Source organism: Triticum aestivum, chromosome 4B (assembly GCF_018294505.1).
Source record: "Triticum aestivum cultivar Chinese Spring chromosome 4B, IWGSC CS RefSeq v2.1, whole genome shotgun sequence".
Lineage (NCBI taxonomy): Eukaryota > Viridiplantae > Streptophyta > Magnoliopsida > Poales > Poaceae > Triticum > Triticum aestivum.
The window spans coordinates 186816413-186827100 of record NC_057804.1 but is presented as its reverse complement, the minus strand read 5'-3'; the positions used below and the strand labels follow the sequence as shown (position 1 = coordinate 186827100).

The window sequence follows — 10688 nt, the reverse complement described above, 5'->3', positions numbered from 1 at the left end:
TCCAGTACTTGCAGAGAATACCTTCCTGAAAACCTCTTATTTTTTTCTCCTGTTTCTCGTTGGGCTTGACATTCTTACTTATCGAAAGGACTATGATTGATCCCTGTACTTGTGGGTCATCAAGAGTCCAACGGCTAACTCTGACATCCTTTCGTAGATCCAACCATTTAGATTGTGTGGAATTTGTCGTGTTTGCATCCTCAAAATTTGAGGTCGACCATATGATTCACACTCCGAGAAACGTCTAAGAAGTGCATCAATTTATGAATTGTTTTCTACGCAAAAACAAATTCGACCCGAGTTCATCTTTCTTTCTTTCTTTACTTTTTTGCGAGAAAACTTCCAATCCATTCATCTTCAATCATGGTAATACAACGAACACCGGAAGTAATAAAAATTACATCCAGATCCGTAGACCACCTAGAGACGACTACAAGCATTGAAGCGAGCCAAAGGCACGCCGCCGTCATCGCCCCTCCCTCGCTGGAGCCGGGCAAAACTTGTTGTAGTGGGCAGTCGGGAAGTCGTGTGTGCTACGGTCCCATAGGACCAACACAGCAGAACAGCAGTCGACGCCGATGAAGAGTAGCATAGATCAAAGGATCCAACCTGAAGAAACACAAACGTACACGAACTACGACCAGATCCGAGCAAATCCACCAAGGATAGATCCGCCGGAGACACACCTCCACACGCCCACCAACGATGCTAGACACACCACCGAAACGGGGACTAGGCGGGGAGAACCTTATTATATCTCCAGGAAGCCGCCGTCGTCTCGTCTTCCTGAGCAGAACACAAACCCTAACAAAAGTTGAAGAAACATCTAAAAATGGAGCCCTCCCACCGGCAAGGGCCGGGATCCACCGTGCCGCCATGGCCCTAAGGCCAGCCGAAGACGAGGCAGACCAGCGACGGCGCCGGCAGGAGGCAAAGGAACCCTAAGCTTTTCTTGGGGAGGAGGTGTTGCTCTTTTTTCCCTTTTCGAGTTCATCTTTCTTCATGTGTGGGCTAACAAACGACCTGTGATTGAGGAGATTTTTATGGTGTCGTGTGTTTGAGCAAACATTTGTAGATTTCGAGCCTTTTTTCGAGGTACTCTTCATTGTCGCACCGGTATCGCGCTGAGTCGACCTCGTTGCACCATCAGTACGGATTTCTGACTTGTGCCAACAACACCGCCACATGGATTCGTGGGGCTGGCGTCAGCCAAGTTGAGTCATCGCCTCGGCAAGCCGACCTGGACGCCAAGATGACCAAGATGGAGGAAAGGAGCCACTGGGCAAGACTACCGTATAAATCATCTCTAACATACACATTTTACAAAACATTTGTTGTTAGTTATATAAATGGTCAATGTTTGACCCAAAATATGAGAGAGGCCAATAAACCGAGACTGAGAAAGTAGGTATTTGTACAACCCCCAACGAACTCGCCCTTTTTTCTATGGGTTTGGTGCCATTTCTAGTATAATACTAAATCGCGGTGGTGTAGCAAACACCCAAAGCTGTAGTCGCCAGATGCGGATGCATCCTCTGATGGGTGCCATAAATGATGGAATCAATGAATTACGAGAGAGTGAGCATGCAGATGATGGTGGGAGGAGGCAGGCAAGTAAATGATCTTGCAGCTGCAACTGCTGCTGTGTTTCGCAATTGAATGGTGACGAAGCGACGGGCCGGTATGAGGTATGACCTGACATAGATGCATGGCCACGGCCACGGCCACAGCCAGAGCTAGGAGCAAAGTGGTTGGAGAGATGGAGGCGACGAATTGAATGGTCTGCCCACGTACGCACAGTCCTGCGTGCAGTTATTTTCTTTCTTTCTTTCTCCGCGGCAACTGGTCGAAAGCACGCATGGCCATCACGTTAGAGAGGTGGATTAGTAGCAGGAGTTACTATGCACGCACTGCAGTGGTCAGAGTCTTTATGGGATGGGATTATTAGGGAGGACACCAATCACAGTTTTTGGTCCAGGCATGGTGGGCCGTGAGTTTGGTACAATCCACCTACAAATCTCAGCACGCTGCTGCTCCTTTCCTTTCTTCCTTTAATTGGATCCTACTGTTGCTCCACCGGCACTACTAGAACGCTGGTACTCTACTAGTGTGCTCCACTACCAGCAGCAGCAGCAGCAGCAGCAGCGCCAGGAGCAAGGGCGGTGGCCAAAAGACAGGAGATAGGGCGAGACTGTGAGAGGGACAGGGCGGGAGGCCTCGACGACCCCTCTCATTGTTTCTTTCCGGCCGTCCAGTGCAGGCAGCGACAAAGCTAGGGCAGATAGATCGAATCAACAGCCGCGCTCCGGCCGCCGGACAAGATGATGGGTCGCCCGGTGTTCGTGCTCTTCGGCTCCTCCATCGTGCAGTACAGCTTCAGCAACGGCGGATGGGGAGCCACCCTCGCCGACGTCTACGCCCGCAAGGTACCACCGCCCCGCCCTCCCCTCCCCTTAATTTTCTCTTCACCCTCCTGTCCTGTTGCCGTGTGATGTGATACCGGCTCCGGCTGTCAAAGATTGCGGCTCACCTCACATCACACTCAAGACTCACTGACCTAACCTAGATGCATGATTATCGGATCACTCGTCATATGCATCTGCAACTACATCCTCCCGTCCAATTTAACTTTATTAATCACGCACTGCCAGTAAAAAAAAAGAATTCCCTAACTCTGACAACCAAAACTTTTAATTTTCGATTCACCATATTAGTGTAAAATTCTAGCAGAGTGCCCCCCTACCATTTACGCGTATATCTGTTGTTCTTGTTGATCTTTTTTTCTTCTCTCGATTGATGTGAGATTTACAGGATTTCTTGATTAATGTGTTCCTTGAATATCACTTGTTATTCATGGATACATAGATAAATTATATTTCGCAAATTTGTACTAACAAACAATATAACTAGTGACAGCGTCCAAAATGCATATAATTTTGGATAGACCAAGCAAACTATTTTGTGCACCTGCCTATGTGATATGTTTGCTTTGTCTCTTTTCAATAGAATATTTCCATCGTTCCTTTTTACACAATACACTGAGCTGGATACTTTTAAGGCAGGGTATGACATCTTTTGAAAAGTGCGCACCACTGGAATACAATATCCCTGCTATATTTTTGTTGTTGTGACTTGCTGTAGGCCTACAATTTTAACCTACATTTTATTTTTCTTGTTCAGGAAACCCGTTAATCACAACATTTAGAATGTATATGAAAATGACGCAAAAGAAAAATGGGAAATGTATAGAGCGAATGACAGTGAATTTTTTCCGGGCGCAACATGCAGCTGGCCGTCAGATCCGACAATAGGCCAAGTGCAGCCACGCGACCGGTCTGCATGCTTGGATCGTCTGAAGGCTCTGAATGCGTCGCGCCTCCATGCCAAGGCGCCAAAGCTCGCGCTGAATCGGCATCTAAGAAAAATAGACTGTTCCAATGTTTTGCAAAACACTTTGTGCTATTTTTACAGATTGTGTCTAGTATTGTCAAATATTTAAAACGTTTAGATTAGAGAAAATGCAATAAATATGTGATAATTAAATACTACTTGTGTTTTTTTAACGGAAAATTAAAATACTCGTGTCAATAAGGCATTTTTAAGAAACACTTCTGAAAACAGAGCAGAAGCAGGATCATAGACCAAATCAAAGTATACCAGCTCTTTAATTTGGACACTATCATGAACCAATGCTAACAACAATCCGGTTGACTGATGTATGTGTATTCAACTCGTTCAGGCGGATATTGTTCTCAGAGGATATATTGCATGGAACTCAAGGCGAGCACTTCAAGTCATTACCAAAATTTTCCCCAAGGTCCGATGCTCTCTTCAGACTAGCTAGATAATCCTACATTTTTTGTTTATATCGTCTCTGCTGACTACATAATTCTAACTTGAGCAGTATTTTTTTTTTTGATATAACTTAACTGTTAATTGGCTGCAACTCTTGTTTCTTAATTAGGATTCAGCAGTGCAGCCTAGCTTGGTGGTAGTTTACTTTGGTGGCAATGATTCGATTGCTCCGCACCCTTCCGGGCTTGGACCTCATGTGCCACTTGAGGAGTACATGGACAACATGAGGAAGATAGGAGAGCACCTCAAGAGCCTGTCCGACAAAACTCGTGTGATCTTTCTGAGCTGCCCGCCGCTCAACGAGGAGCTGCTCAAGAAATCAACCAGCACTGCACTGAGCGAGATTGTGCGGACCAACGAAACCTGCCGTCTCTACTCTGAAGCATGTATATCTGTATCGAAAGAGATGGGCATCAAGGTGATCGATCTTTGGAACGCCATGCAGAAACGAGAGGACTGGGCCACAGCATGCTTTACGTGAGTTTGGAATCCATCTTTCTAGCTTGTTCATTCTCTCTTGTTTACAATTATCTGAAGAGAAGAATCAAGTAAGCAATGACTCTTAATTTGTAGGGACGGGCTGCATTTGTCGGAAGAGGGGAGCAATATAGTTGTGGAAGAGATCCTGAGGATCCTCAAGGAGGCGGAGTGGGATCCATGCCTACACTGGAAGGCGATGCCGACCGAGTTTGGGGAGGACTCGCCCTACGACCTTGTCACCTCCAGCGGCAAATCGACCATCAACCCATCCGAGTGGACTTTCCACAGGAAAAGATCATGGGAATGAAGGGATCGCCAGGACATGTGTGAGATCGAGCAGCTGCACGTGATATTTTGCGCCGGCGCTCTTCGGTCGCTTTGTGTTATTCATCTGATGGAAGAACGTGATAAGATGTTTCTGAATTGCAAGGGTCCATCGGGTCGTAGAATTAATAATGAACATGTTTGAGTTGAACAAGGTTGAGCTGAGTTGGGTGTGGATGGATCGCTGATGTATACCGGCCTCAAAGATGTAGTGTTCTACGTTTCCTTGTATGAATTGAGCATGCATGATCATCTAGCGACATGTTTGGATCAATGCTGGGATTTCGTGGCAATGGATTTGATTGTATACTTATCAGTTGCCTAGCTGCATCAATCGATGCAAAGGCTGGAGTTATCCTCCTATTTACCAGTTGTGGCCTCTGATTTTCCTTTTTAAACACGAGAAGAACGTATTTTCATTTTGATCGGTTTTTTTTCTTTAGAGAGAAACGGTTAGAATAAATTCAAGGCATACTTTTGATCATCCGAGGACCAAACAATCACACGAGCACGATACCGAGATTTGTTAACGAGATTCACCGATATGGGTCGCCCTGGACGTGGCACATGCCGCCAGCTTCCCCTGCATTCCGATGCTATTATGTTGGCATAAGTTATATTGTGTGTCTACCCCCGCTATATATAAGAGGCCTAGGATACAAGTGTCCTACTTGAACATGACTCTATATCATATCTAAACACAATACTACTACAAGTCCAATTGTAACCTACATTGTACATAATATTCGACACAACTCTAACAAACTCCACCTTAGCAAATATTCTCCACCACCTTGAATTTGTCAATGCGTCAAACTTCCATGTACATTGGACTTGAGCTTATCCCATGAGTACCGTTGCTACTCCAAAGACTTCATATGACTTCACCTGCAACTTGTAGTCCCTTCTTTTCTTGACCACAGTCAACACTCGAGCAAAATTAAGTTCCTTGTTACTCTAGTTTATGCTTCCAACTTCCAGAGTATCAGTCCAACGCCATCACACACTGATCACTGACCTGCATGAAAATGAACAACTTACATATTGGGCGTCACACATAAGAGTTACCTGAACTCAACATCATCGCTCCTTTCTTGACTGTCTGTCTGAAACTTGAAGGAATTTCACCGTTGTTTGTAGTCATCCCGAGTCAAATTCACAGTTGTCTCACCACATGTGTGACCACCAGAGTCCTGGCCCGTCTCCATGTCCCATGCATACCTCACGCCTCGCCGCTATTACCGCGTCGAACCTCTGCTGTCCCGGTTGTCGGGGATATACCCCGCGGTATGACCCGACCGGAAGCATGACCCGGCCGGACTTGGCGCTTCACCGATGACCCGCCGGAGGACTGGCGACTCACGGGTCTAGCGGCTCAGTGGTCAGACGACTCACGGATGACCCCGACGACGGGTCACATAGAAGACTAGGCCCAAGGCCCAGTAGGCCGGCTCATATTATGGTGGACCAGCTTAAGACAGAAGGCATGAGGAATATTTCCTTTACGAGGAAGCAAGATCCGTACTTGTATCCGACTTGTAATAGAGAATAAGTTAGTTCTCATCCTAATAGGACTCTACATGTAAGCCGCCCCTTCAACTTATATAAGGAGGGGCAGGGCACCCCAAGAGAGAGAGGCAATAAGAAACAATCTCTAGGGCTAGACACAAAGAGCCGGCTTACGACGACTCGCTCATGATCATAATGAGACCTAGCCACAAACAACATGTAGGGTTATTACCGGATGATGTTTCCCGGGACCCGAAACTGTATAAATCCTTGTCTTGTGTTGCGTCTCTCGATTCCGCCCAACCCTTCTCAAGCTACCGCATAAATGCGATTGGCCTCGTGACTAAGTCCTCACACTAAGGACTACTGACGTGTTAATTTCGCGACAGTTGGCGCCCATCATGGGGCCTACTGACGGGGGTGTTGAGTTCTTGAAGGGATTTCATTCAGGGATCGGGAAGCTCGCGTTATGTCAAAGGAAAAAAGCGCCTGCACGGAAAGCGCGCAGGGTAACCCGGCGTGAGACTGCCTTGAACAGAGTCGAGAGTCGGCACGTTCATCAGTCTATGTTCAGAATTATTATTAATTTTGAGGTTGGCAGACGCAAGTTGGAAGATTGAGAGATTAGGGTTCAGTATGCCGCCGTCGCGTTGTTTCAATCCACCGAGACCGGGACGAGATCTTCTGTACAAGGTGATTTATCTGCCACGTTTCTACTCCAAAGGCTGAAAGGAATTTTTCTATAGCGGTCGCGCGCCGGGTCGGGTCAATCAACACACGCGTGAGTGAGGAGACAAGAGTCAAAATACGAGGCGTTTTCATAAATTGATCTGCCAAAGACTATTGCTATACTGTTGCTCGGAGTAGTACTACTTTCAATAAACAATCATGCTACTGTTGCTTGAAGGCAAGACTATACGTTGTTACGGATTGCATAAAGTGATTTTGAGGAGGCAACCTGTCCTGCTTCACGTGAGCATGCATGTTTAGACAAGGATTGCAACACCGGGTGAAACAGGTCCAATCACCAGCGCCGTACGTCGAGGACGGCTTGTTGGAGAAAAATTAACAGGCGTGAGATTCCTCGGACGTGCATCGTTGCCGCGCCAAGCCGGCCCCACTTCTCCTCTGCTCCGACTCGACCTCGTACTGCCGCGCTGTTGGATCACCCTGGTTTCGTTTTCCTTCTCGCCGAAGTGGGGACATTTTTACTGTTTTGACCCATTGATGAAAGTTTAGTACCATTTGACCCTAATTTGAAACATTTTTCGGATCTGACCCATTTTAAGACGCCAACAGCCATGGCGTCTTGGTTACCGGGGAAACGCCATGGACTCCGGCGTCTTGCCCTGGCCCATCTCAAACGAAAATTACGAACATTACAAAGAGGAGACGCCATAAACGTTGGCGTCTTGACACCTTGTACGCATGCAACTGGCTTGTTCCATTATATATTGACGAAGCATGCAAGTCTGCCCGGCCAGCAACCTCCAGTCTTTTTTTCTTTCAAATTTTATCCCTTGCCAATTGCATCTTATTATTTTTCTATGAAATACTCCCTTGCCAATTGCATCTTATTATTTTTCTATGAAATACTCCCTTCCTCCGGAACTACTTGTCGGAGAAATGGATGTATGTAGACGTATTCCACTTCTAGATACATTCATTTTTATCCATTTTTTCGACAAGTATTTCTAGACGGAGGGAGTACGTGTTTCAATATTTGTGACACGGCACTGCGCTCGGCGGAGGAAGCTAATCGGCTGCGTCGTGAGCGCCAGAGAGCGGCCGATCAGGGCTAACGAGGCACCTACAACGACAAAGACTCCAACGGTGATGAGGACGGACCGGACGACGACGGAGGTGCTGCCGGCCAGGGCGGTCATGCGTACGAGGTCACTGTCCGGTACCTCGCATAGTTTTAATTTTTTAGTTGAACTTGTCAAATATCATCCGATTTTAATGAAGTATGTCAAACTTTGCATGACTTCGGTCCACAATTTTCGTTTCAAATACTAGTTAATTTTTTTCTTTATGAAGAGTGAACATACTAGTCTTGAGAAATATTCAAACACGTATTTCATAGACGCTACTAGCAAGGCATATATAAAACTTGAAAAGCTGGACCGGAGGTTGCTGGCCCGGCAGAGTTGCATGCTTGGCTAAACACTAATCGAACAAGCCGGCTGCATGCGTACAAGGGTGCCAAGACGCCAAAGTTTGCGGCGTCTAGCCTTTGCCACGTCCGCAATTTTCTTTTGAGTGGGCCAGGGCCAGACGCCAGAGAGCACGGCGTCTCACGTGTAACCAAGACGCCACGGTTGCTGGCGTCTTGAAATGGGTCAAATCCGAAAAAAAATTCAAACTAGGATTAAATCGTGCTAATCTTTCACCAATGGGTCAAAACAGTAAAAATGTCCCCGAAGTGGCCCCGTCTTCGATTGTCGCCGCTGTTATCTGTCGCTGGGTACGAGTCCAACATCCACGGGTGCGCGTCCTCACATGCGGCCTCGCCTCCTGCTACTGTTCTGCTGCGATCAACGACCGCACCCCGGGCCGCCGTTTCATCAACTCACCTCACCAGATTGTCGGGTCGTCTCCACTTTGAGCCGCCCTCGCGCAAAGCTCACGCCCGCGGCCTTGAGTCGCCCATAGCGAATAAGCCGCCGACGCAAGGGTTTGGAGTTCTGCTGTGCGCCGCGGACACAAAGTGATCCGTCGAATCCGATCAATCAACAAGCGCGTGTGCAGGCAAGGGTCAACCCCCGAGTGATCCATCCATTGGTCCGTCAGCACAAGAAGAAAAAACAAACCAACAACAAATTGGAGGAGGATTTGATCGTGGGTGCATGCCAACTCTCAAACCTTTCCAACCTCGCGCTGGTTATACCTGCTCCACTCCGCCTCCGCTTCAACAGCCGCCGTCGTCTGAAGGCCGCTGCAGTCAAGTATTATTTCATTGGATGTTAGGAAGATGCAGTACATCAACTAGTAAACAGAAGCTGAGAAGGAAAGGACGTGGAGTTTCTGCACCCGAGCTCATATGAGCTCGGGTGAACAGTAAAATTGAAAAAAAATCGAAAAAATTTCAAAAAATTCTAATTTTTTTTTGGTAGAAACATTGACAAAAGTTTTAAGTGCTTGCAAAAATTCGTCATAAAATCACATTTCTAGAAGGCGTGGCAAAATAAAATAAAATCGGTACTCTGAAAATGCTACTTTCAAAAGCATTTTGGAGGCTGAATTTGTTTTTTTTGCCACGCATTACAGGAATGTGATTTCATGATGAATTTTTGCAAACACTTAGAACTTTTGTCAATGTTTCTTTGAGAATTTTTTTGGAATTTTTTAAATTTGTTTTTATGTTTTTTTTTTCGATTTTACTGTTCACCGAGCTCAAATGAGCTCGGGAGCAGAAAGGCACTTTCGAGAAGGAAAAGAGAAACTCTGCTCGAGGGGCCGTGTGTGCATTGTTCTGGACTTGTTTAAAAAGAAAGAGGAGGATAAGGTCACGTGGAGACCTCAGGCACTTGAAGACAAGAGAACCAATCAATTTTTTTTGTCAAAAACAAAAGCAGCACTATGCATTATCTAGCGCCAGCGTCCGTGTTCATCCGGCAAAAAATACCAGGTGTTATTCTTTCAATGTATTTTATCAGTACATGTTAGTTCATCCGACAACAGTTACTCTGGCATGTAATATTTTTATGCAGGACAGCTATTAAAAGAAAAAAGGGTGGTATTATACTACGGAGGCACGTTCGGCTGTGCCGCGCAGCTTCACGGACATGCGTATCGCGGTCCGGTTTACATCAACGCGCCGGCCGACTCGCCGGTCTGCACCGCCTTACAATGTCACGGACGACTCGCACGTTCGCCCTCACGTCCGGTTCACGCGTCCGCGCCGGCTTACAACGTGGATGACAACTTGTTCGTCCGCGCCGGCTTACAACACCGGGCCGACTCATCTGTCTGCTCCCACGGCCGACTCACCCATGAGTGGTTTCAGTTTCACCTAGTGATCATCAACTTCATGGCGGGTTATTTCCGGCCTAAACGAATCAGGTGCTATCCATTTAAAGTCTATTTTATTAGCACGTATTATTTTTTGTCAAAGAACAATTACTTTGGTCTGTATATTTTTATGTGCAGCAAAGGTGGTGCTGTGTTGTGCCTCTGAAGTATACGTCAGCACCATTGAAGGGAAAAATAACCCGGGCCCCGGAGATTACTGCTAGATCGATGAAAATTTAAAAGCCGTGAGAAGATTTCCGGCTCAAAATAAGGACTCTGGTTTAAAATCCGGTTCAAAAGCCGGCCCAGGGTAAATTTGTCCCTCACAAATTTTTGAAGCTCTCAAATCCGGCTCAAAATAAATTTGTCCCTTACAAATTTTTGAAGCTTTCAAATTCGGTTTAAAGTTCCGGTTCAAAAAGAATTAATTTCTCGCAAGTTTGAGTTCTAAGAAAAATTAAAGGTTGCCAAAAAGAACTTGCTGCCATGATGCGCGGTTCAAACAT

At 46.4% G+C, this 10688-nt stretch overlaps 1 protein-coding gene across 1 annotated transcript; it reads left to right on the top strand.

The window, feature by feature from the left end:
* The first annotated feature begins 2031 nt into the window (after positions 1-2031).
* On the top strand, positions 2032-4972 carry LOC123091735 (GDSL esterase/lipase CPRD49). The gene is made up of 4 exons (XM_044513349.1): positions 2032-2426; positions 3740-3817; positions 3965-4332; positions 4429-4972. The coding sequence occupies exons 1-4, from the start codon at positions 2322-2324 to the stop codon at positions 4640-4642; spliced, it is 765 nt and encodes a 254-aa protein (XP_044369284.1). The 5' UTR covers positions 2032-2321; the 3' UTR covers positions 4643-4972.
* Positions 4973-10688: the final 5716 nt, after the last annotated feature.